The sequence below is a fragment of the Magnolia sinica genome, chromosome 12, assembly GCF_029962835.1.
Source record: "Magnolia sinica isolate HGM2019 chromosome 12, MsV1, whole genome shotgun sequence".
NCBI lineage: Eukaryota > Viridiplantae > Streptophyta > Magnoliopsida > Magnoliales > Magnoliaceae > Magnolia > Magnolia sinica.
Genome location: NC_080584.1, coordinates 2,774,617 through 2,802,297, shown reverse-complemented (window position 1 = coordinate 2,802,297; position 27,681 = coordinate 2,774,617). Strand labels below are relative to the sequence as shown.

General features: G+C 42.6%; 1 protein-coding gene across 1 annotated transcript; it reads right to left on the bottom strand.

Annotated features, from left to right (window-relative positions):
• Window positions 1-253: 253 nt before the first annotated feature.
• LOC131220786 (histone-binding protein MSI1) lies at window positions 254-27,031 on the bottom strand. The gene is made up of 6 exons (XM_058215627.1): window positions 26,471-27,031; window positions 24,060-24,386; window positions 22,942-23,094; window positions 12,610-12,734; window positions 12,011-12,106; window positions 254-952 (listed from the first exon to the last, which is right to left on the bottom strand). The coding sequence occupies exons 1-6, from the start codon at window positions 26,813-26,815 to the stop codon at window positions 724-726; spliced, it is 1,275 nt and encodes a 424-aa protein (XP_058071610.1). The 5' UTR covers window positions 26,816-27,031; the 3' UTR covers window positions 254-723.
• Window positions 27,032-27,681: the final 650 nt, after the last annotated feature.

The window sequence follows — 27,681 nt, the reverse complement described above, 5'->3', positions numbered from 1 at the left end:
GGGTGAAGCATAACTCACACTATTCAAAAACTTGGGTGGGCCATACGAATGATTATATAGGTTTACGCACAATTATACGTTGCTCGGTGTGGTGTCCCACCCAAGTTTTGGATCGGGATGATTCTTGGGATGTTTGGCAAACATGAAGAGGGTCACCAGATGGACGGCTTGGATTGCACATTAACATCACAGGTGGGCCCTACGCAGCTCGAAAACATGTGATTGTTGGCCAAAACATGAACAGTCAAACACATCAAAGAGAAGGAGAATGCATAACAGTTAGCAAAAAGATAACTAAAATCAGTCCTTTAATTGCAACAACAACAACAACAAAAAGATCAGTAGAAAAATGGAAGACAATCCATTTCTCATTTTCATCTTCCCCCATTTTCACTTTTCCCACACAATCAGACATCTCCAGAAGCCCCAGCGGCCATCCACACCATGCATCACGTGGACCCCACTGCATCGATGGCCTTCCCCACAAATCAGGTCGGTCAACTCATAAAGTGGGCCACATTTATACCATGGGCATGGATCATGGCAAACTCTTTCATAAACAGCCCACCACTTCTGTATGTGTCGTCTGCCCGATGAACTGAGGTGCCCCACTTTTCGGCCGGGTCAACTACAGTGGGGCCCACCTCATTGATGGCTCAGATATATGCAGCACATTTAGATGTACATGTCGGCCTAAGAAAAACTCACAGTGAGAATCTGAGATTACAGGGCCTTTGAGGGCTCATCACGGGTCAGATCATCTTCGTCGTGGTATATGTTCTCGGCCATCTGCCAGATTTGAAGGATGTTGTCTTCAGCCACACTTGCAATAACCCAATCTTCACAGGGATTCCACGAGAAATCAGAGATCTTGCTGGTGTGGCCCCCATGTATGAAGAGAAGCTCCGGCGGGCCTTCTTCCGCATCCTCCGGCGTCTGTTCCTCCTCGATCCTGTCAAAGATGCTTTCAGTAATTTGATATGCTGAAAGATTAATGATCCATGCAAGTGGATGGTGGCATAGCCTCAGTGACCTCTGATGAATGGACATTTGTTAGTTGAATTTGCACTGTTGATTATTTTTCATTGGACCACACTGCCTTACTACATGTAGTCATATAGAGGACATTCATACAACTGACCGAGTACCACGTGGGGGAGAATGTTGATCAGATCCACCTCATCCATCAGGTGCGCTGCTACATTTTCACCATAGATCTTAAAAATCAATCCAAGCCAAGACTTAGGTGGGCCACACCATAGGGGACAGTCTAAAACCATACCTGAAAACTCTCAATTCATGTTGTGTGAACCACATGAATCTTGGAGTGTCCTGATTCCGGGGAATCTGTTCATCCTCGTGTGGCATGCCAGATGAGTGAATTGGATGGAATATATGCACCACGGCGGACCTTGCAGACAATTTGACGATTTTAATGGTGGGAATGGGACTTCCCATATCAACTGTTCCCTCGGATAAGGAATCAGCCTGACTTTTGGGCCCTGATCCAAACACAAGGTGGGGCACCTGATGGACGGGCTGGATCTCAGCCACATGAGTCCTCCATCCACGTCCTTGAATAGTTACACCCCCACATGACTATGCGCCAACATGCAAGAGTCCTCATTTCTCATTATAACCGCCCGTTTGACGGCCGTGAATCAGATGGGATCATCCATGCAATTTGGTCTTTGGGTAATGACCCATCTACAATGGGGCCTAAGATTCAGATGGTTCATGTAGCAGCCACTACTCAAATGGATTTTCAGAACAGGGTGAAAATTTCAAAGATGAGAAGGTTGGAGCGATCAACACCGTCCTCATGAAGGACCCATGATAATCAAGGATATTGTTAATTTCTACTGGGCTATCTAGCTTAAATGAGAGAACAAAAACCTCTTTTTTTTTTCCAATTTTCTTGTGTTTTTTTCAGTTATTTATATCCCCAACATTCCAAACTTAGATTAAGTGATAAAAACATTATCTTGATTAAACAATCTTAAAAAGCATTGATCAGATGATGCGGGTCATTTTGCCTCTTTGAACATATCAACTCATTTTGATCAGAGGATTTGGGCCAGGCTGGGGCTGAACGGCTGATTGAAATCAAACTATTGAAGAGGCCCACCAGAGAAACCTGCCTCAAAAGGTTCAAATCCTGGTTCCACACCAACCCAGGCCCGAACCATTTGCCACCTAATGTTTTTGGGTTCTTTTCTTCAACGTACACATTTTCTACTCAAATTTGGAAAAACCCATATTATTATTATTTTTTTTTTTTTTTCAGCTATCTGTCAACATCTTTTTGTCAAAGTCACAACAACCATGACATGGGACAACTGATACAAGTGGAGAAAACCGGTGCTAGAAAATGCAAGTTTCTACCAGGAGCAGATCCTTAAAATTCAACAAACGGTGATGTAAGAAGAGTATAGAAGAAAGACATTGACCAAAGAGAGAGAAGATGCTGAATGGTGATGTAAGAACAGTATAGAGAAAGGAATTGACCAAAAGAGAGAGATACTGAAATCTGTCTCCGATGATCCATTGAAAAAAATGGAAAGATTCTGTACTTCATATAAAAATAGATTTTCAAACTGGCCAATTCATCGGTCAGAGGACCTGTACATCACCCTCGGACTGTAAAAGTGGGGCCCACCATTCGGTGATCCAGACCGTTTAACCTATCAGCCTCCCCGCAGATTGACTACACTCCAATGAACTCCACATTCGAAACGCCTAGCTATCAGATTTGAAGAAACCGACCGAAGCTACAATATGGAAGATTTTTGGGCACAAAGGAGCCCATCAGATCAGCGTCGTAGATCAGAGAACAATGTGTACAAGCACAATGCCCAAGGATACACTTACAAATCCTCTGATCAAGAATCATATAATCCCTCTGCATCAAATTGCTAGAAATGGAGACAAACTAATACGATCTATCCCAGTTTTGCACAAGTGATCTGATCATCATATGACCAAGGATCATGGATTTAAGCCACTCAGTCCGACTCATTTGGTCCCGAGTCAAGTCACAATGACCATGACATGGGACAACTGAAACAAGTGGAGAAAACCAGTGCTAGAAAATCCCAGTTTCTACAAGAAGCAGATCCTCAAAAACCAGTGAACGGTGGTGATGTAAGAAGGGTGTAGAAGAAAGGTATTGACCAAAAGAGAGAAGATGCTGAAATATGTCTTCAACAATCCATTGAAAAATTTGAAAGATTCTGTCCTTTACTGCATATAAAGAAAGCTTTTCAAACTGGCCAACTCATCCGCCAGAGGATGTGTGCGTCACCCGCGGACTGTAAAAGTGGGGCCCACCATTTGGTGATCCATACTGTTTAACTTAGCAGCCTCACCACGGATTGACTACACTCCAATGAACTCCAGATTGGAAATGCCTAGCCATTCGATTTGCAGAAACTGACCAAAGCTCCAATATGGGAGATTTTTGGGCACATTGGGGCACATCAGATCAGCGCTGTAGATCAGAGAACAATGTGTACAGGCCCAAGGTCCAAGGATACACTTACATACCCTCGGATCAAGAATCATATAATCCCTCTGCATTAAATTGCTAGAAACAGAGAGAAACTAATGCGATCTGTCCAAACATCTGAGGAGAGCTAAAAGAAATAGTTTTGCACAAGTGGTCCAATCATCATGTGACCAAGGATCGTGGATTTAAGAGCTGGCCACTCAGTCCAACTCATTTGGTCTTGAGTCGAGTCACAACAGCTATGACATGGGCCAACTGGAACAAGTGGAGAAAACCAGTGCTAAAAAATGCCAGTTTCTACAAGAAGCAGATCCTTAGAAATCAGTGAACGGTATTGACCAAAAGAGAGAGAAAGGGAAGAAATCTGTCTTCAACAATCCATTGAAAAAATGGAAAGATTCTGTCCTTTACTGCATATAAATTTAGTTTTCAAACTGGCCAATTCATTGGCCAGAGTATGTGTACAGTACCCTCTGGACTGTAAAAGTGGGTCCACCATTTCAGTGATCTAGACCATTGAATCTATCAGCCTCGCCATGGATTGACTACGCCCCAATGAACTCCAGATCGGAAACACCTAGCCATTCGATTTGCAGAAACAGACTGAAGCTCCAATATGGGAGATTTTTGGTACGGTGGGACCCATCAGATGAGCCCTGTAGACCAGTGAACCATGTACAAGCACGAGGCCTAAGGATACTCTATGTATCCTCGGATAAAGAATCATAGAATCTCCCTACATCAAATTGCTAGAAAGAGAGACAAACTAATATGATCTATCCAAACATTTGATATCTCCAGGAGAGATTAAAAAACATAATTTTGCACAGGTGCTCTGATCATCATGTGACTGCGGATCATGGATTGAAGAGTTGGTGACTCGGTCCAACTCATTTAATCCTGAGTCGAGTCATGACTCATCCAAGTCGAGCATATTTTCAATGCCAACTCATGGTGCCAAACAGGTTTGGACTAGACCAGGCCCGAGATGACTTGGACAACTCATCAATCCATGCCAAGGATACTTTCATCAATCCGCAGAAACAAAAAGGGTAACACAGACAGTTGAATTCCATCCGTTTTTGCATTGTCTTTGGAGTTTGGAGCAATCAGTACTAGAGCTGTTTGCAATTGCACATCACCAAAGCCAACACTGCTTTGGCCCAGTATAGAAGAGAAGAACAAACAGCACAGAACCTACAAAACTTGGAGACGGACACGTGTCTGCGTCGAAAACAGACACAAGGTTTCAGACACAGAAACCCCAGAAAACCAGACACACTGACACGTCTGTACAACGACATAAAGACACAAGCCTTATATTATTTTGCGTCTACTTCGTATATGGATAACATAGAAGATAATGAATCTGTGTTATTCTAAGAACTATATAAAAGAGTTTATAAATCCTACTAGAATACAAGCAGAAAAGAAGTTTTTTTTCCCTTTGGGGCGGGCGCTCGGATGGTAACTGTACCATAGTAAGCGTACGGTGGTACCGGGTGGATGTGGGTCCTACATGATGTGTGAAGGCCATCCAACCTGACTATCAGATGAATCCCTTCATGGTAGCCACAGGTGTCAAACATCAGTCTGAACTCTGATCCAACACTCATATGGGCCACAGAGCAGAGGGAACTGTGAGAGGGGATGCCCACCCTTGATTTACACAGGGGGCCACCTGAAAATAAAATCAGCCTGATTTTTGGGATGACCCTTCATCCAGATCAGAGGCAGGGTCAGAATGGCCCAGATTTCATAAATACAACGCATGGGCCCTCCACACAAATTAAATCAAGGGTGGACATTCACTCCCAACTTACCAGCCTGATTTTTAGGTCACTGGGAGTAACATGTGCTGCCGCATAAGATGGATGGGTTGGACTTTCTGAATCCATCATGTGAGTCTGTAACGATCCCAACGGTTTAAAGAGCCTAGCTTGACGCGTTCCATTAGTCTTGGGGTTTTCGGAGTACTGGTTAGGTTTGTAACAATTGGTATCAAAGCCAATACCACATCAAGTGTTCGAGTCACAAAAGGAGTGACGTGCACTATGGTTGTCCAAGTAGCCCTTTTCACGCTGTGGTGGCTTTCACTCTAGTCCAAGTTGCCCTTTCCATAGGTCGCCCCTTTCGTGACTCGAACACAGGACATGGTGTTGGCTCTGATACCAATTGTCAAGAACCTAACCAATACACCAAAAGTCTCAGGACTGATCGAATGTGTCAAGCTAGGCTCTTTAAACCATTGCGATCGTAACAGGGTCCCACATCTGCATGGTACAACCATAGCTTATGGTCATACCAGTGCAGCTGGAGCATGCCATTTTCCCTTATAGAGGTGCCAATGTACGTCCGACACATGCAAGGGCAGGGACACAAAAGGGCAATTTCTTTAGAAAATGGGGTGTCCTTGCTGCATAGCACAGAGTTACACAAGATGAAAGATTTTATTTTATTATTTGTACTTTTTTCTTCCCTGAATAAAGATAAACTCAATGGCCTTGATAACCAAATTCTGACGGTTCCAATCAGGATAATCTCAGAATGGTGAGATCTGGCGCTCTCGGGGCTCATGCATTGTTGTTTAACTGGTTTTGCAGGCCTGTTTGCAGACAAGTCCAGATACACACCAAAACTAAATCTTTCACAAGGGTCTAGATACATGTACCAGACACGAAGTAATGGGCGGTGAGGAATTATAGGATCCTTGATCCAAGGTCCATCCCCAGTAGACTTGGGTCTTCAGTTCCGATGAGTGGGGCCCATGTTGCAGTAACCCACACCATTAATCTATGGTGTCCCACCATGGATGGACCATGTCCCAAAGATCATTCAGATTCAAAAATCCTCACTGCTAATCTGGTGGATTCTTTTCAGTTGAATGTGGCCAGTTGCTATATTTCTCTTCTAACCCGTCTAATTGTACATCACAAATAGAAGGCTATGGTCATCCCATTGAGAAATTTTTGGGGAATGGTCCATCCACATTCTGCAGTAGGACAAAACAAACCAAAGGTCTGGATTGCCAGACCATGGGCTCGAAAGAAGAGAAATCATAGCATAGATGATAGATGAAACGTTTATGGAGTCTGAACTCTTTGGCTGACAGCTTTAGCTCACTGAAGCATGAAGCAGCCATGGTTCCAACTTGGTCTCATTTCTTAGAGATATACATTTTTGCATTTTCTTTTTATCTATAAATCTCAATGCATCGAAGACAATGCTTGGTAAGGCCCAACCACCTAGATGGTTCGAACTATCTCCGATATTATCGAAATATCTCCAATATTATCTTAATCTCCAGCTCAACGATACCGATAACACTAGTAGCGATACCGATAACACTAGTAGTATCAGGAATTCCAGGTACTAGCAATGCATCGCCAACATATCAATATCGTTAATGTAATCGCCAATATTTTCAACTATGTAAATTCTAAGTGTCACTTGAATGCCAATGCATCAATATCACCAATGTATCGCCAATATTTTCGACTATGTAAATTCCAGGTAATGCTTGTATCAAAAGTGTATTAACGATATTTCAATAATATCGTCAACATATTGATATCATCAAAAAGAGAGAGAGAGAGAGAGAGAGAAGAAAAAATTTTATTTCAATTTTTTTCCATGGGCACATGGTTGTATGTAGTGTTCAATTTACCATTGATAATATTAGTAGTATCTCGATATTGCAATATGCGCGATATTGAGACGAGACCGCAATCTTTCGTTTCCAATTGTTGATGATTAATTGGTGAAATATCATGTGTTGTTAATATTTTGCAATATCAATGGATGTTTGAATGGAAGGTTGGATGGTTAAATCAGCCGGATGGGATGGTTAGACTGATTTCTTACAACAACATATGCTTTTAAGGCCCTTTTTGCAATTTTTTTATTTCTAAATATGCAAGTATGTACATTTTAACATCTCCTGACGTTTCGCTGAAAATTCTACCGTTTTTCCCATATTTCCTCGCATTTCCGGTTATCAGCAATATTATCGGCGACATTGATATTGTTTCCGTATCCCTGGACAACAAAACTTATAGCGATACCGATACTTCAAACACTCTGCCTAGAACCAGTTAAAATCAGGTCATCTCAGATCCACTTAATTTCAATGGTTATATGATATCTTAAATATATGATGTTTATTCTAGCAATGGAATGAGGTTTCCCAAGCCATAAGGGAGCCATTTACACAACACCATTCATGTGTCAAAGTGGCACATGCATGATGCATGTGAGTGATAAAAAACCATACATCAAGTGGGCCCAACCATGTAAATGCTCTTATTTGACCTAAACCAACTAGAAAACTAGATATAAAGACCAAATGTGTACCTAGACCTGATTGGATCCAAGTCAAGGTCTTCAAGAATGAGACCCGGATCCGGCAAGACCCAAACCCAGTTAGCTCAGGTATGGGTACCATAAGACCTGACCTGCTAACAGCCCCATTGTTTTGTTATACTATGAGCAGATGCTTTATCAGAAAACATCCTATGTCACTATAAGGCGAACCAAGGTCAAATGGTGAATTTGTCCAAAACTGACCTACTTGGGGTTAAGGCTGGCAAGGGTGAGACCATGTGTCTTGCCACTGGCTTGGGACTGTAGGACCCACTTGTTACCGTCGACATATTTGGGTTTGCTTTGTACAGGGAAGCTTCCTAAGGGCCTTTATGATCCAGTGGTGGAATGAGCTGATAAAAGACTGTATGCTTGGAAAAGCAAGTACCTTTTTTACCTTTAGAACAGGATTACTATTAAAGTAGCCCTCTCCAACACGCCTATGCAGTTTATGCCATTGTTTCATTGCCCATTAAGTTTGAAGAGCTTCCAAAGGAGTTTCTTTGGCAGGAATGGAGGGCAATGGGAAGCATCACCTAGTGGAGTGGAAAGAGATGTGTAAACAAGGATGGGCATTAGAAGGTTGAATCTTATGAATACAGACGATGTTGCTAGGCAAACGGCTTTGGTGTTTTTTTTTAAGATGATGACAGCCTCTGGAAGAAGTTGATTAGCACCTAGGGTTAGGGAGGGTCAGCCCAGTGCCTTGCTCCCAACCAAAGGACACTAGGGGAAATCCAAAGAAGCAGGCATTTTCAGCAAGGGAACAAAAGACGACATTAGGAATGAAACTAGATAAAATACTGGGAGCAAAACTAGTGCTCTGACCTCCCTCTTCACCTTCTTGTAGGGAATCTGTATAGGCTGTTTGTTGTTAAAAGAAAGTGGAGTCAAGCATTGCTTCACACACACTGGTCGACAAGTGTGGATCCTCCTATTAGAAGAAACCTCAAATATAAAGAGATTGATTTGTTCACCCAGCTCCTCGATACTTTATAGAATATATGTTTATGAATTTGGTAGATAAAGTTGTTCAACAAGATTGTAAGATCGAAAAAAAATGCCAGATGAATAGTGGAAAAGCATAGCAATACCTATTTATAAGAACAAAGGAGACATACAAAGTTGTACTAACTATCGTGGGATTAAACTTATGAGCTATACTTATGAAACTTGAGGAAAGAGTGATTGATCATAGACTGAGGCAAGCGAGGAGTATATTAGAAAATCGGCTTGGTTTCATGGTAGGGAGGTCTACCACTGAAGCTATTTCCCTAATTAGACAATTGATGGAGAAATATAGGGAGAGAATGAAGGATTACCACATGGTCTTTTTTTAATCTAGAGAAAGTTTATGATAGAGTCCCTAGATAGTTAATCTAGTTGGTGTTGGGAAAGAAATGAGTTTTAAGAGAATATATTGACATGATCAAGGATATGTATAAGGAAGTAGTAACAAATGTAGGAACCACTAATGGAGAGAGAAGCGAGTTCCCAATAACTCTACAATTGCACCAGGGGTTGGCAATGACCACTTTTGATACCTTGGGTCAATAATTCATGAGAGTGGAGAGATTGAGAAGGATGTTGCCCATAGCATTCAAGCAGGGTGCAATAAATGGAGATGCACCTCTAGAGTATCATGTGATCATCATGTACCACTCAAACTGAAAGGAAATTTTTATAGGATGGCTATAAGATCAGCCATGCTTTATGGACAAAATGTTGGGCAATAAAGGAACAACGTGTTCATATGATGAGTGTAGTTGAAATGAGGATGTTGAGATGGATGAGTGCCAAGACAAGAAAGGATTGAATTAGAAATGAATGCATTCAAGGGAATTTAGAAGTAGCACGAATAGGTAATAAGACGAGGGTAAGTAGACTTGGATGGTTTGGTCATGTGCAACAGAGACCAAGAATTGCACTGGTTGGGAGTGAGTTGATACAGGTTGAAGGCAACATGGGTGGAGGTAGTTAGAGGTGGGTAGGATCCGACCCGACTCGTCAGATCCAACTCGACCAAACCGGTCGGATCCAATCCGACCCGAACCGAAAGCCAGGGTCGGGTTGGGTCAAGTAGACCCACTCGGATCCGACGCCAAATCGAGTCGAGTTCAGGTCATGTAGCAACTCGATCCAATCCGATCTGGTCAGATCCGGACCAGAATCGGGTAGTATAAAGTCATATTTTACTCTCTTTTCTTTTCTTTTTTACATTTACCCTTCTTCTACCCGAATCCTAACCCTACCCACAACCCGAGCCGACTTCCTCTCCTTCCCTCCTTTCTCTCCTCCTTTCCCTCCCTCTTTCTCTCCCGATTTCCATCCTCTCCTTCTTTCTCTCCTCCTTTCTCTCCCTCTTTCTCTCTCAATTTCCCTTCTCTCTTTCTTTCTCTCCTCCTTTCTCTCCCTCTCTCTCCCGATTTCCCTAATGTTTCCTTCCTAGCACCAGAGTCTCCGGCTCGGCTTGACTCAGCCCAGTCCGAATCGACCGGACAGACTCAACTTGATCCAACTCGGTTTTCCTGACCAAGTCAGACTTGGTTCGGGTCAAGCCGGCAAGGAATCAATTCAGATCGAGTCAACCCTGCTGGACTCGGTCCCGAATCAGATCGAGTTCAAGTAAGGTACTTGCAAAAACCGGATCGAGTCAAGTTGGACCTAATCCAGTCCGACTCAACTCGACTCAATGCCCACCTCTAGAGGTAGTAAGAAAAGAGTTGATGAATTATGGTCTAATTGAAGTTATGGCTCTTGGTATTGTGGAATGGCGAAAAAGGATTCATGCAACCAACCATAACTAGTTGGATAAGGCTTAGATGATGGTGGTGGTGGTGGTGGTAGTGGTGGTGGTGGTGGTGGTGGGTCAAGTGGTGTATTTTTTGTTCATTAATTCTACATGAAGCTCATATGCAATGGCAATATGAAAGCTCCTACAAAAACCATCTGAATTTCCAAGGTGTCAGTCACTTTATCCTAGCTTGCAGGTATGGATAAAACTTTAACCATGGATCACCTTCATAGAAACCAAAAAATCATCGACAAGGGGTGTTTTTTAATGCCTAAGAGAAGTGAAATTTGCTAATTACTTCCATATTCATTTTCCATTAGTTCAAAGGACTTTGACAATATATCATTAATCTAGATACTAGGATTGGGGCCAACCCAAAAAAAAAAAAATCAATGATGCCTTCCAAAATCCTCAGGCACCAAGTTGCTTAAGATATAAGTCACCCATAGGAGGAATTCTTCGGAGATTGTATCACCTGGCTGTATTGCAATCAATATGGAAGGAATTAACAATCGGGCTTTTAGATACAAGTCAAGACGCATCGAGCAGTTGGAAGGCAGAGTGCAAGGCAATATCATCTCATAGGCCTTAATGTTCAACAAGAGGTTGCAAGGGTATCTTGAGACTTTATCAAGAGAAGAGAGGCTAGATGGTAGTAATTGAGATTTTAGAGGTATTACATTAATACCAACGGCTTTCACTTCCCTACCTCCTAGAATATGGAAGCTCGATGTTTGACAGCAATCGAAGGGAGAACTATGGTGCATCAGGGATTGGCAATTGTAAAATTTGTGGGCCCTATTGAGAAAGATGATTCTAATGAGGCAGAGGGATGACTTTAAATGGTGATTTTGGAGTGACTCCCCTGAAGACCAAAACCAATGTGATTTGCCTTCTCTCAATCTGGTTTTGATCTTTTCCTTCAAGTGACTTGTCCGTTCTGACTAAAACCAATAAGGGTCGGGCAAATCTAAATCATGTTGGACGATATATTGAACCATGGGCAGAGGTGAGGGCCCCTTGGATCGGACTGAAGGAACTAAAATGGTTGCATGCACCACACAAAATAATTGAGGGATATTCTTCCAGCATGACAAAACAGTCTTCTGCGGTGGGCTATCCATGGAGATTGGCAAACTTGGCAAACGAAGGAGATGAGTTTGGCGAGAAGCGTGGGCTCCTACTCCAATCTCTATTAATTGGGGACTCCCTCCCTCTACTATAATTCTATTGACTAGGCACACAACACTTCCACACACACACACACACACAAAGAAAAAACACTTTTTCACATTAATTTGATGAAGTTGACAAGTAATAAAAAATGTAGTTGTTTAGGGAAATACCTGCCAAGATCCCACACCATCAATCTCCTACCAAGACAGCAAGATGCTAATATTGTCTCGTTCTTTGGACTCCATCCTACTTGGAAAACCTCCTCCCTGCATTTGCAAAATGGTACTATCATAATGATGGAGCCATAGATATCTTGCATGGCAAAGCAACCAATACCATGTTGACCTGGTATCGAACAATAACCGAAACGATGCAAGGCACACATGTGCAGGACCCAAACCATTCATCTTTTGGGCACAATTGTAGAAGGACCATATGCCAAAAATTACACCAAGAAGATGATCCTAGCCACTGATTGGACAACTTTTTCTTCTGAATATCATTTGAGTTGGACTTTTCCCTAACCACCCATTTGCAATCCTCAAAATTCCTCAATCAATGGCTCGGATCACCTGACCAGAGTGATTTTGTGGTAAACCGAATCCACAAGCAGGCCGAATCATTGGTCCAAATCTCATACATGTGTGCCCCACTAAGGAGACAGATCTTAAAAGCAACAAACCATTCCTCATATCATAAACATACAAAAAAAAACCTAGTAAAGGCACGGAAACAATAACAAATATTGTATATTGATTAGAGCTCATACTTGTGGGAATCAAAGGTGTGAAGAGCAGTATCGATCTTGCGTAGGTCAAATAGCTTAACAGTTTTATCAGTTGAACCCGTTGCGACGACCCACTCATTGAAGGGATTGAATGCCAAGCAGTTAACCTGTCATAAAAGAACGAAAGGAAAGGTGTTGTCAGCAAATTGCAATTGATGGGTATACATCAAATCATTTGGATAACAGAACAGATTTAGAACAGTATACAAAAGATTAACCATAGAACATCGACGCTAGAGAGAAACAGAACATATGAAGCTAACAGCCACTGAAGAGAAACAAGGACTGTCAAAGGAAAAATCACTAAAAGGGATTATAAATGTACATGTGCTTCGTCCATCCACTAACTGTACAATGGAATATTAGGTAATGGCAAATGACGTATACTGGACATGCGCAGTCCAATTGTATGAGCATCCATTAGCTGGGCCCAACCATAGTGCCAAATCTCATTCTGAGCAATTTCCCAGGAGACATTCAATTTTCAAGGGTTTTCTCCGGTTATTATGAGGAAAACCTCATCAAAAATAAAAATATTTAACAATATCTATTGCAAATTAATAAATAATTTTAAAATATAAAAATATATTTATAGTACAAGCTCTGTAAGGTTTTTACTATTTTTGAGTTAATGTCACAATAAAAACGAGATATTTTAAATTCAGCTGATATTTTTAAAATATCACGATAATATCATTTAGTGCATCTTTTGTGATATTTTCATGAGATCTTCAAAATCTCAGCAATATTTGTCACATTGGGCCCAACTATTGACAAGGCACATGTAAGACCCGTATCCTAACTCGTACCGTTCTGTAGGCTTCCGCGGTCCTCTCGGTCGAATTCCGGCAGCTCACGACCTATAATCGGCAGTTGCGCGCGACTCTGAGTCGTATCCCGTATTCCTGAGTCGGCTCGACCCAAGGCCTATAGCAGTGCGACCGCGCTGTCGCCGCGATTCCGATGCCGTGTCTCGCGCGCCGAGGCGAATCCCGAGCCAGGAGACGTGGGCCTGCATTCAGTTCGAGAAAAATACCGCGCGTTGCAATTTCGAGAGAATCTCTATGAAACGTCACATCAATCAATCAAATTAAGTCAAGTACAAGCAACCATTCCCAAGTACAACCACCTCTCAAAAAAAAAGTCAACTTTCCCTTACCACAAGTACACCCATCACCTTTCACCCATCCCCCTCCCATTACTTCTCTCTCATTCCCTCTCTCTCTCTTTCTCATTCTCTAAGCAAGAATCGTCCAAGCCTCCCCATGAGAAGCCATGTGTGGCCCACTTCCCACCCCCCCTTTCTCCACCATCCTAAGAACATCTCGACCGTTGAAATCATCTCCTTGGAGCTTTAGATCATGTTGGCGGAAGGGGGAGATCAAGATCAAGGTGGGTGCTCCTTTCTTTCTCCTTCTCATTTTTTTATGATGTGTGGCCCACTTGGATGAACCCCACCTTGAGGTATGTTTTATCCAAACCGTACAAGTCATGTGGACCCTACCTTATAGTGGTGGAAACACACAAATATCAAGTTGATTTAAATATGGTGGGCCACGTTCATGTGGGACCCACCCTGGTGACACGTGGGCCACCTACGCGTGGGACCCACCATGATGATTGTGTTATATCCATGATGTCCAACGTCTAAGGGACGCTGGACAGGGAGTGGCTAACGTGGTGTGCGTGTACTGACATGGTGGTGTACTAACAAGCAAAAGAGAGGAAGAAGAATAGTGATTTGAGGTGGGCCGCTCATGCAGGCCCCACCTTGATGTATGTATAAAATCCACGCCGCTCATTTCACTTCTCAGCCCATTTTAGGCGTTGAGCCAAAAGATGAGGCTGATCTGACAATCAAGCGGGCCATATCATAGGAAATGGCAGTATTACCATTGAAACTCACTTTGACCCTCCTATTCGCCAAAAACACATTGCATATTGGTGTCATTTGGTTGATCATGAGCCGTAGAATACAATGGATGCGTTGGATCGATCTAAAGTGGGCCCTACCCCAGAAAATCTATAAAATTCTTTATTTAAAAAAAAAAAAAAAAATTAGGCAGCAGCTACTGCTGCCGCCACTGACACCGCCCAAGGACGCACGCACCAGCGTCCTCACGGCCCAGCTGTGGGCCCCACCGTGACGCGTTTCGAACATCAACGCCGTGCATTGGGTGGGCCCTTGGGGCAATAGCCCCCTTGTCAAAAATCAGCCGTATACGGAACTCAGGTGGGCCATACCATCTAAAATCATGAAGACATGCCTAAAACATATAGAAATCACTCGGTGGGGCCTACCTGAGTTTTGGATGTTGCTGAAACTTGGTCTGGACCGTCAGTCCAGTGGGACACACATAATGGGTGGACTGGATTTGGGGACCACATTCCAGTGGGCTCCCTGTCCACATGACCCAATCAACAGGTTGGGTGAAAATATATATATATATATATATATATATATATATATTAATAATAATAATAATAATAATAAATAATAATAATAAACAAACATTACAGTGGGCCCCCCTCCCTGACCGTGAGACCCTATTGCAACAGGTCGGACGGCAATAAACATCACCGTGGGCCCATGGTCCACGTGACCCGATCCGTGAACAGTCTGGATGGAAAACAAACATCACAGTGGGCCCTACTTTGGTCCACGTGGCCTTATGAACAGTTGGGTGGAAAATAAATATTAAAGTGGGCCCAGGTTGTGTGGCAAATAAACATTACTATGGGCCCCAGTCTGAATGACCTTATCAATGGGTTGGATGGAAAATAAACATTATGATAGGCCCCACATGGGATCCACTTATGTATGTATTGTAATCCACATTCTCCATTAGTGTGGGCTCCATCATGATGCTTGTATTTCATCCAAACCGTCCAACCATTTTGGAGATTATTTAAGGCCCATTGTTGAGGCCCACCTTGATGTATTAGTGGTCCTTGTTGAGGCCCACTTTGATTTGTATAGGGCCCATATTATGAGGCCCATTGTGATGTATGCAAGGCCCATGTGACTAGGCCCATCTTGATGCGTTTGTGGCCCGTCGTTGAGGCCCACCTTGATATATATATACGAGACCCATGTATGAGGCCTATTTGATGTACTGGAGGCCCATGGGTTAAGGCCCGATGGGACGTACATAAGGCCCATTGTAGTGTAATCCCACCATGATGCATGTGTTTCATCCAACCATTTTTGGAAAATGATTTTAAGGTTTGGGACGAAAATAAGACAAATGTATTTATCAAGTGGACCATAGTGCACGGCGAGGATTGAACGGCTACCTTTGAAATCCTTGAGATCTTATGATTAGATTGGATGGAAAATAAATGTTATGGCGGGCCTTGGGAATTTTAGTAGTGGAGATCATTATCACCACTTATATTTGAGTGTGACTCATTTGATATACATGTGGCCCATGTGGTGTGGCCCACTTACCATGTTTATGGCCCATTATTAAGGCCCACCCTGTTATATATGAGGTCCCTGTGATGTGGCCCATTAGATGTATTTGGGGCCCATGGGTCAAGGCCAAATATGATGTATATAAGGCCCATTTCAATGTGTGATTCCGCCATGATAAATGTATTGTATATCCGCACCATTTAGCCCGCTGGATGGTGGGACTTCCCCCCCCCCGATGTATGTATTTTATATCCGCACTGTCTACCCGTCTTCATGGCGCAGGGCCCGCTTGCTGCATGTGTTGAGCCTACCTACACTGTACAGGCCCATCATGTTGTGTGTACTTCACCCATACCGTCCACTTGTGCGGCCCGCCTAGATGTACGTATTTTGTATCCACACCGTCCATAATGTTGGGATAATGCTGGATAATGTTTGGTTGGCGCCGATTTACATGGATATGTTGGACAGTGCTAATCATCATACGTGGGCCATGGGTGTAATAATACACATGTTATACCTATAACTATTGAAATGATTTTTGGTGCGGCCCATAAATGAGGCCCACCTTGATGTATTAGTGCGGCCCATTGTGAAGTATGTAGCCCATTATGATGTGTTTGGCTCATGTGCGGGCCATCTGTTTGTCTTGTTAGGTCCATGAGACGTGCCCAGTGTGATATATCCGAGGCCAATGGGCGAGGCCCATTAGTGCAGCACATATGATGCAACCCACTTAATGTGTATGAGGCCCATTGATGGGGTTCACTTACTGTATTTGAGGCCAACAGGTTGCGACCCATTATGATGTAATGGGGCCCATGAGTCATGGCCCATTGAGATGTATACTCGGCCCATACATTGTGGCCCATTGTGATGTGTTTCCGACCCATTTAGTGAGGCCATTGTGATATATTCCTGCTCATATGATGAGGACCATTGAGATGTATTTCCAACCCATGTGAGGCGACCCATGGCGATGTGCATTAGGCCCATGTGATGCGACCCGCTTGATTTATGAGATCATTGTGTGAGGCCATGGGCCCATTATATGTTTGGCCTTATGTGGGTCACTCGTTCGGAGCAATGTTGGTTAGATGTCCACATTGTTGGGCAATGTCGGTTAGATGTCCACATTGCGACCTTCCCTTAGGCCTTGTTAGGCTCATTCTCTTCATGGGTTAACCCAAATAAGTGGGGCCCATTTGCCGTAGACAGATGACTCCGTGCTCTCGGAGTTGACATAACCACGGCCGAGTACCAATCTTTATACTATGGTTGATCGACTGATCATTTATAGACCCCGCTTTGTTTATCTGCTGGTTATCGGTGCCATTGTCGTGACCGATTTGCCGATTCCGATTATTGACCGATTCCAACTGTCGTGGTCGATTACCGAATATCGATCGAGGGTGATTATCGACCGAGGTCGATTACCGATTTTGATTTGTCTTGATCAATTGTTGATATTGATCGAGACTGATTATCGATCGAGGCCGATTACCGATTCTGATCTATCTTGGCCGATTGCCGAATATCGATCGAAGCTGATTATTAATCGAGGCCGATTACCGATTCCGATTGTCGAGGCCGATTTTGATTGCCGAGGCCGATTGTCGAGACCTATATAATGATATGTGATCCATAGTTAAGGCCCATTGTGATGCATTGGAGGGTCAGGCAATGGAGTCCATTATGATGTATGTTAGGCCCATGAGAAAGGCCCACTATGATGTGTGTTAGGCCCATGAGTAGGGCCCGTCTGCTGTGTATATGTGGCCCTTGAGTAAGGCCCAATGTGTTGTATATCAGGCTTTTATGTGAGGTCATGGGCCCATTATATGTTTGGTTCTATGTGGGTCATTCCTTGGGAGCAATGTTGGTTAAATGTCCACATTGCCCAGGTCGATTGTCGATGCCGGTTGTCGATACCGATCATGAGTATGTGACAATTTAGCATCATGATACATGCTCATACGCATCATCTGCATGTTTGTTATGAGATGTGGTTGAGCATTGCATATGTCATTGAGCATGTTGTTATGAGACTCCCTGATAGGCGGAGGTTATCTCACATGAGCATGCGGTATGCGCAGGATTGATGCATGACTGGATTGTATGACTCGTGCATCTCGCATTATGATTATTGTACGCCCTAGCGACACCAGGTTCGTAGCCTCCACAGGTATATCGTGGATGGCCAATGGGACACCAGAAATATTTGGTTCTAGCATACGGGCGCCATAAATGTCCCTGGGTGAAAATCCCTAAACCTCCGTGGCCAGGAGACGCCCCAACGTCGAGACCGAGTGGATACATGAGCGCCCGAGTGCCGAATACCAGGAGGCCCCGTCTCCCACTGTGTCGTGGTCGGTTGGGAGGGAGTGTGGCCTTACTCGCCCGAGGGTAGGGGACAATACTAGGCTGAGTTTGACCAGCTCGTGAATGGGTCCGCTATCGACGTGCCAGATAGGTATTGGCAGACTATTGGTCAGGCGGATAGTGAGGCTTCTTACGCTCACTTAGATTGTGCGGCTAGGAGAGTGACAATGCCATTTGGAGTGTATTAAACCCCGGTGATGATCCCAGAAAGGAACTGTACTGATATGTGGACTTATCGAATAGGTGTTACATACCCATTCATTCATTCATTCACTATCCACTTGGGTTGGTGGTGCGCAACTGATTGTTGTGTACTTTCGTAATGGCAAGGATTTCGGTTGGGCGCGCGACTAACCTGAGATCAGGAGTTTACCACATTGAGTCTGACTATCCAAATTTAGGTATGGAACTGGTTTGGATAGAAGTCCCTTGTGGTGGACCCCATAGCCTGCGATACTACGTACTATCATCTCGACTTCACGCTCCAGCATGGTTACTCCATTCGCACCGCATATTGCATTACATCAGAGGCATATGACATTTTGAGTTATTGTGTTTCTGCATTATATGGTTTAGATACGGTTGATGCTATTCGTGGACTCATTAGGAATTGCATATTGCATCGCATCCTCGGTACCTGATATCTGACTCTTTATGACTCCTCATTTGCATAGTTGTTCTATATTGCATATTCTAATATTGATTGATTGATGGAGTTGTCCGTATTTCTACTTACTCTGTTATCGTATGATTTATGATCTTGTTAGTATTTCTGTTTACCCTAATAATTCATGATCTTGTCAGTATTTCTGCTTATTCTGATATTGTACGATTTATGGATTACCAGTACTTCCAGTATTGTATGATGACGACATTGTATTGAATACTTCGCACTTACCTTGTGCACACACTTACACCATCCTCTAAGCTTTCTATAAGCTTATGCACGATAGATGCGTGCAGGTGATGTTAGGTTGCAGCAGTGTTGAGCTTGGAGCATGCAGCGGTCTTCTGGAGCATGATTTTCGATTTATGTATTTCTCTTTCAGTATTGTACTCAAATAATTATATTAATGGATATGTACTGATGATATTGCCTTTGTGAATTGAGTAATCTTGTGGTTATGCTTATTACGAGTTAAATGTATATTTAAAAAAAAAAAAAAAAAAAATCTTCCTTGTAGGATCCCAGGATCGGAATCTAACATATGAATGCTAGGAGCCGAGAACAGGGTACTACGGAGGCTGTCGGTACTGGATTCGGTGATCGGGATTCCCGTGAATCCGATTTCCAGGTTTGGGGCGTGACAGCATATGTAAAAATCATGCTTGTCGAAACAACCCACACGCCTAAACTGTCCAGAAATACAAGGCAAAAGTCAGAAATATGCCATTTTTGCTGCAGAATTCATTTCTAGAGAAATGGTCGGCATTGTCTGATTAGAGTGATTTTTTTAAGCTGTGGGTGTTCAAAGATGGGGCCGTTTAGATGGACAGTCTCAATTGATCACTGTACATTAGCGCCATACTATGGTGCAAACAAGTTGCATAGCATCATTCCCCTAGACATCACATACAACACATTTTCTACTGATAGGCAAATAAAACCCAAGGTTTTCAAACCAAGGACATGGACTTACAACTCAGGTGTCCTAAGACATGCTAAGGATTGTTTGACTTTTCTTTTTTGCTTTGAAAGCTTGCAGTTTTATTGATGAAGCAAGAAACCAGACACTACAAGATATCAGGCCAACTGCCCTCTCGTCACTAAACCAAAACAAAGAATGGGACAAAACCCAAGTAAATGAAAGAAGCGAGAACACAGGCAGCAACATTCCCGAGACTGCAACCAAAATTACAATTTCAGAGATTCCCAATTCCCTGATGAATCTTCCATAGCCAGCACTCTAAATTCCTGCAAAGCTATCATGAGAAAGAGCATTACAAAACCCAAACAAATGAAAGAAGCTGAGAACAAAGACAGGAACATCACAATTACAACGATACCCAAACTATAGTTGCACGAAGCATAAAGCAAAGTGGCTACAAATTTGGGCAGTAGTTAAGCATCTCTTTCAAAATGCAAACAAGTATAAATAGATAGGAAGCAGGAGCAAGACCAAGAGTCTGAAGCGGGGATTGGAGCAGCACCTAGTTAGAAGGATTCTACAACTACCGCCCAAACAAACTAAAGAAGATGAGAACACACAGACATCCCCCAGACCCCAAACAAAGAGACAATTAGATCATCATCATCATTCTTCTTCTTTTTAATCTTTTTTTAAGGGGGCATCATCATCATTCTTGTTGATGAATGGCAAAACCAATTACAAGCCAGCTCATCTATATATTTGATCCAAGCCCGACCAAACCATGACCGGGCTGGACCTCAATGGAAAGCATTTAACCCAAAAGGCCAAGCCAGCCCATTTATTTATCAGACCCTGAAATCCGGCCAAGCCCAATGGGTCTGGCTGCAGCTCAAGCCCAGCCATGACAGGCCCTCAAGCAAGGCCCAGCCCGATGAGAGCCCCAATAAGAAGTCCCAAAGCTTTCTTTGCAACTTGAAGATTGCCACGCCCTCCTCTAAAGCTGCCCTTCAGGAAACAAAGGCTGCTACTTTTTTCGGCTTGTTCTGTAAAAACTGCTGCTAATTGAGTGAAAAATAAGTTGAGGTGCTTTCCAACAAAAGTGTAGCTGGCCTTATGGCCTATTTTGATGCACGTACGCAAAGGGAGTTTTCAAGCCCACTTTTTTGGTTAACTTGCCAAAAACCAAATATGGTTGGTTTACGGCAAGTAGGCTTTCTAACGCCTATTTTGTTGAGTGGGGGATCATACGGCAAAGTGCATCCACATTCACCACAGCAACTGCTATTTGGTTCTATCAGATAACCAATTGCTCTAAAAGCTCAAGACATAAGAGGATGGTGTATCGATGTATATCAAGGGACTTTAGCACTCCCCCGCACGTGCAAGGTGGAACTCTACACGGGAACATACTGGGCAAGGGTGGACGGACACTCACACCATAAACAAGCCAGGCTTGGTTTCCCAACCCCCGGGCCAGGCTTGGTTTCCTGGCTCCCCGTGAGAGAATATATTATAGAGCCATATTCGTTGCACCCGGAATTCAAACATTTGACATTCTGCTCTGATATCATGTCTAATAAACAATTGCTCTAAAAGCTCAAGCCGTCAATGATGTAGGACCGATGCATGAACCAAATAATATATGAGATCAAATAGTAGAATTAAGACAATTAACAAAGAAACACAAACATTGTCATAATCATCATGAATCTCATGAAAACCAAAAGAACATCATACATACTCCTAGCCTAAGTTACCAACATCATAACACAAGATCATTAAATAATAAAAATTTAAAAAAAAAAAAAAAAGATCTAATAGATGTAGGGACATCCAATTAGCGTAGGGTATAGTCTATTTCAAAATAGAATGCCTAATACAGCCTAGGGTAAAAATTAGAGTTTGGGCAATTTAGGAAAGTAGGAAAGTTATTGATTTTAGGATTAGGGTTAGGGTTTTGGGAATGGAAGAAAGGTAAAGGAAAAATGGGTTTACGGGAAGATGAAGGCTTAGGCTGGGAGAATCGAAGAACTTAAAGAAAATACCTTGATGAATGGAAAAGGAGATGATGGTGTGGGGATAGATGGAGACATCGCACCTCCGTTGATGAAAATTAGCCTCACACTAATCTCTCTTCCAAATCACACGAAAGTATCTTCAAATCACATGAAGATGGAAGAAGAAAAAAGCAAGAGTTTTTTCTTTTCTTTTTTAATCACAAAATCCAATGAGGGAGAGGTTCACACGCCCACCTTCTTTTATAGCTTCAAAAAAGTTCAAAAATTACAATAAACACCCTGTTTTGTGAATTTTGATGAAAATATCCCTAGTCTAACTAAAAACACTCATAATGGTGTCCAAACATAATATAAACAAAAATAAATCCTATAAGCTGATAAAATTTAAGAAAAACTAATGCGGACGATTCACGATCAATGGCCCGATCATGTGATCCAACAGCCTGATCGTCACGTCCATCCAATCCAACGATCTGAATCACTCCATAAAGCAAACCATGTGCATCTTCCCAATATAGGGTCTTCCAGATGCTCACACATGCACATGGAGTCTTCAGCACGACCACGGATACTTGCCTAGCCATAGGGAAATCGGTGTGGCCCACCTCCTCCTCTGATACATATGCAAGGGCGTACGTGAAGTGATGCCCTCATTAATTAGAGGATGGTGTATCAATGCATATCAAGGGACTTTAACAGGTTCAAAATGGGATTTAGACCTCAAAATCCCTTTTGAGGGTGCATCCAAACGGGCCCTTATGGGTGTGGATCAAAAACCATGTGAAATGGGAAATTTTAGAGCAAATATGGTTAGCAGCTAGCACATGCCTTTGACATCATCAGAAAATTATGCAACGCAGTGGAAAAACTCTGTAAAAATAGAACAGGAAATCTTGACAATTACCTCACGTTGATGAGCAACTACTGTTTGGACTGGTCTGTTGGCTGATGGCGTGCGCAGGTCCCATATAAACAATCCATGATCATCACCAACAGAACCAAATAGATATTCATGCCTCAAATGCCATGCAACGTCTTCTACAACACCTTCATGGGCCTATTTTTACAGGAATTTCATATCACAGTGAATACTCGCACATAGCGGTCCAGTAAAAATCCAGTGCTCAAAGTCAGTTCTTGGCTCAGTTACTTGGTCTTTCCGAAAACCAGGCACCAGGTAGACACAAAAGCAAAGACTCGCCAGAAATGCTGGACGGATTCATGCAAGGAAAGATTGAAGAGAGGAATCCTGACAGAAATTAGGCTAGCATGGTATGTATGTGCAGAATCGTGGTCCATCATTAGATGGTGACTGTGAACACTCTCACAGTCCATCCACTCGTCAACTGGGCCACAGTCCTGTGAGGAAACTGGATAGTTGGAAAGCAAATTGTAAACAGCTACATTCAACATACACATTTTGTTCACCTGATAGGTGAACTAGCCTAGCTTTATCTGAAGGTGTGTCAATGTTGGGCTTGCCCTGATACATGGCTCAAATCATGAACAAGTGTGCCAAGTTGGCAAGTGTATGCCATTCAACTCTTCAATATCTCATGGTGCAAATCCCTTCAGCATTTCTCAAAACTAAAAGAAGACGTCACTGCTAATCTGGCTGAGCATGATCATCCATGCGTACGTACAAAGCCACTGTAAGGTAATCCAGGCCTTCCAAATTATGACAGAATGGAGCAATGTGCTGAAACCACACCGTTCAAGAGATGTTGAATGTCCATCAAAGGGATGATTAACATAATATGTTCAGTTGGACAATTCCAAGAAGGCAGATGGTTATGTTGGACCTATTAGTGTGATTTTTGGGCTATGCACCATCTGCAATCAAGCCCACAATTCAGAAGGTATGGATTTTCCCCTTTCATGGCACCCCGTACAACAGATGAGTCGCCACCATTTCAAAAATGTGACAAACCATCACAGTGGGCTTGCCCATTCATCAAAGTAGAGAGGAAGATGGAGACAGTGATATCTTTTTAATTTAAAGAGAAGTATAGGATTGCTTACTTTAAAAATCTGTTGAGCCTCAAGAGCCTTGTTCTTAGGAGTTGCGTTAATGTCCCACAAGCATATCTGAGCATCATCAGAGCCACTCAGTAGGTGGCCCTTTTTGAAAAGACTCCAAGATAAACCGTATCCTTCAGTATTGTGGCCCCTCAACCTCAAATCAGGATTGCATGCACCATCTAGAGGAGGCTTAGAGGGATGCTTGCTATAGTCAAAAACATAAACCTCAGCGCTCACTGTCTTTGTCGCAATAATAAAAGGATTTTGAGGCATATAGCGAGCACGATTAACCTCCCCATCATGATTTATCTGCTGAATTATTTGCACCTGCAGACAGAAATTCAGAATAATCAGATTCTTTCAAATCATGAATCATCCGGTCAATCGAAGAAGCCCAAATGAAAGCTTGAAGGAACCCACCATCAGTTGGTTTTTTGAATTTAGGTTTAAATTGGGGTTTAGGAAATTGAGGGATGGTAAGGAATGATGAAGGGAAAGTTTTAGTTGGTGCTCTCAAGGACTTGTGGTGAGGTAGTAAAAAATCAAACAACAAACTATCCCTATGGTCTGAAGCTTTGACCCACCTAGTCAACCTACCAAATCCTATGTCGTCCAGACCTGGCAATTGACAAGGTCAAAAGCCAAGTCCTAGTTTACAAACTATGGTCCCACAGTTTGCGGTACCGTACCGTCTTTCCTGCCAACATTCCACTTGTGTAGGAAATCCGTACCATGAAAATGAGAGACCCTACCGAGAAGATCCCCATATTGAAAGTTAAGTTGACCCGCTCACTAGCTGCCCGTTAGATTATTGAGTCAGATCATAGATTGTCCACTGATCACAAGATGTAGCCCACCTGATGAGCATATCTGTCTAATTTTTTTTGCCAAGAGATCTTTATGGCCTACCGTTTTAATGTACTGATGTCCTACACAAGTAGCATATTGGCAAAAAAGATGGTTGCCACAAGTTACAGTACCGTGCATGTAGGTGACCAATTCTCTTACAAACCACGGTTGCTATTCTGTTAACATGCTCATTAACCTAGTCATATCTAAAAGGGTTCTATTATATCTTTTAGCTACACCAGTAACAATCCTATATGGAAGCAAATCATTGAGTATAGAGGAAGAAGAGCTGACAATCTGCAAGGATGCAATGATGTACAAGATACTAGTATGATTAAGCCATCTTAATCTTCATTAGTTTGCAAGCTGCGGATTTTACTATTTCCTTTTTATCGAGGAGTCCCCAATGTCTTGAACTAGCAATAGTATCCAATGGTGAAACAATTCTCCAAAATACATTATCTCATTAGCAACGGGTTCATTCAATTACGATCCATCTCAAGTGAGATATTTAGGGGCTTATTGAATACTTCAGCCCTGTTTGGTTGCCACTTAGAAATGTGTCCATCTTATTTTTGTTAAGGGCTTGTTTGGTTTTCCAATTACAATGGTACATGGTTGTAAATGAGTAATGATTATTTGCTCTTGTAATTGTGTGGTGAGATCACTTACATTTGCCTAGAATGATGATTTTGCTTCATTGTTTGTTTAACCCACAAATCACCGTAAAATTGGTAGCTTTATAACATGAAAATGTGTTGATTACTATTCACTTTACCTACTTCTTTTACAAGTGTATTTGACTCTCGATTTATGAGCCATAATTCCTGTTTAAACAAACACTTGGAAATGATAATGATGGCTCATTTACTTTGCATTTCATAGGAAATCGGAAAACCAAACAGGCCCTAACAGTAATTATGTCTTATAGATTTGGGTGCAGATTAATCGTGATAACCCATTATTTATATAAACTATGATCTCCAGCACATAATGACTATTAACTAGAATGAGATAAAATCATTTTTTAAGTGGCAACCAAACATCTTTAGATTATCATAAGAATAGAACTTTTAGGGCCTATCAGCTACACGTGCCATCCCCAGTAGATTGTAGAACCAAACTCGTCCATTCAAGCTAAGATCTAAATATCCAGTTAAAAAATGAAAACCCATATAAAAAAGCTAGCATACCCATCCATGCATAGCTGTGCCTATGCTGTACCCAGAACTCCACACAGGTGAGGCCCATATTTCAGTAATCCAGATAATTGGTCTTTTTTACCATGGTGGATTTGCAATAGATGAAATATCCTCCTTCAAACAATACCAACCATCCGATCAGTAGAAATTTCCCTCTGCATGTGGACCATTGACTATCTCTATCCAAGACCGTCCGATTACATGCCAAAGAACGGATTGCTAGGATTGCCGATAAGGATAGTTCATTCAATCATCGCGCATCCACAGTGAGGCCTGCCAGACAAACACGCTTCAATTGCCCAGAAACAGGCCCCACCTACCAAACCCAACTCCCTAAATCTCACAGATCTAGCGCCGTACCTTCCCACTGGCACACCCAAACCCACCAATCTCTCCTCTCTCTTCATCGTACTGCCGGGCATCATTCTCCGCATCCTCCAGCGGCAGCTGCACCTGGGCCAGCATCAGGTAGTTAGGCTCATTCTCCGACGTGTGGGTCCCCAAAATCATCTTCTGCACTGAGTAGTCCTTCCCAGGAGGCTCATCGCGGTCGGGCAGCCACTGCACAGTCAGTGACGGCCACTCGAGGGCGTGGGTAATGACAAGATCATAGAGAAACGGCGTGTTCTTCTTCCAGATCTTATACTCCTCGTTGATCAGCCGCTCCTCGATCTCGCCCCGGAACTCCTCATCATCTTTCGCCATTGGAATTCTATTTCTTCTCCTCTGTTATTTTCTTTTGCTTTCTTGATTTCTTCTTCCTGTTCGGGTTTTGCCTTCTTGGTTTGTTTGGGATTTTTTTTTAAATTTTTTTTTTTTTTGGCGGGAAGTAATGGTGAGATTCGGAGGGGATTTTTGAAATTTGGAGGGAAATAAAGAGAAAGAGGCGGGGGAGGGAGAAGGAGGAAAGGGATGGGAGAAATGAGGGTTTTAGAAGGAGAATGAAGAGATCTGATTCTCTGAGAAAAACTTTGATACTCAGGCGGAATATGATGGATGATACGCAGGTACTTTAGAAATTAATAAGAAACGTAATTAGTTAAATTAAACCGTCCAGATTACGGTAACCCTTATAGATGTATGGTGAAACAAAAATTAAGCTCCTCTGATTATTTTTCTATCAGATCGCTGGGCATTCATTTGACGGTTAAAATGAAAAATATCCAACGGTCCAATTTCCACGGCAAGTGTCCACTAATCAGAGGTTAGAACCGTTCAAACAATCTGATCTTGGTATTGCGACTTGGAGACAGCACACTGCACAATATAGTCGGCTTACTTGAGTTAATATATGCCACGTGTACAATTTCTGAAGATTGGAATCCTCTGCAACGCTTGATTTACACAGAGCAAAAAAGCACCCATCTGTGGGGCCCAAAATATTGTATATGTAAATCAAATCCGTCTATTAGGTTCTATCTTAGATTTTAGGACATCATGTCGAAAATCAGTTAGATTGGCTGCTCATATGGGCCACACAATATGGAATTATCGAGATGGGATGCCTACCATCCATGTGTAGGGACAACATGGTAATTTGGTATCTTTCATCAAACCCCTGGATTCGGTGG

What these genes read in the sequence shown, in the direction of transcription:
- LOC131220786 (XM_058215627.1), bottom strand. Translation starts at nt 26,815, where the DNA reads ATGGCGAAAGATGATGAGGAGTTCCGGGGCGAGATCGAGGAGCGGCTG. An exon ending in AGGCTCAACAGATTTTTAAA is followed by an intron (nt 23,095 to 24,059) that starts GTAAGCAATCCT and finishes CTGTAAAAATAG; the next exon opens with GCCCATGAAGGTGTTGTAGA. An exon ending in CACACCTTTGATTCCCACAA is followed by an intron (nt 12,107 to 12,609) that starts GTATGAGCTCTA and finishes TTGCAAATGCAG; the next exon opens with GGAGGAGGTTTTCCAAGTAG.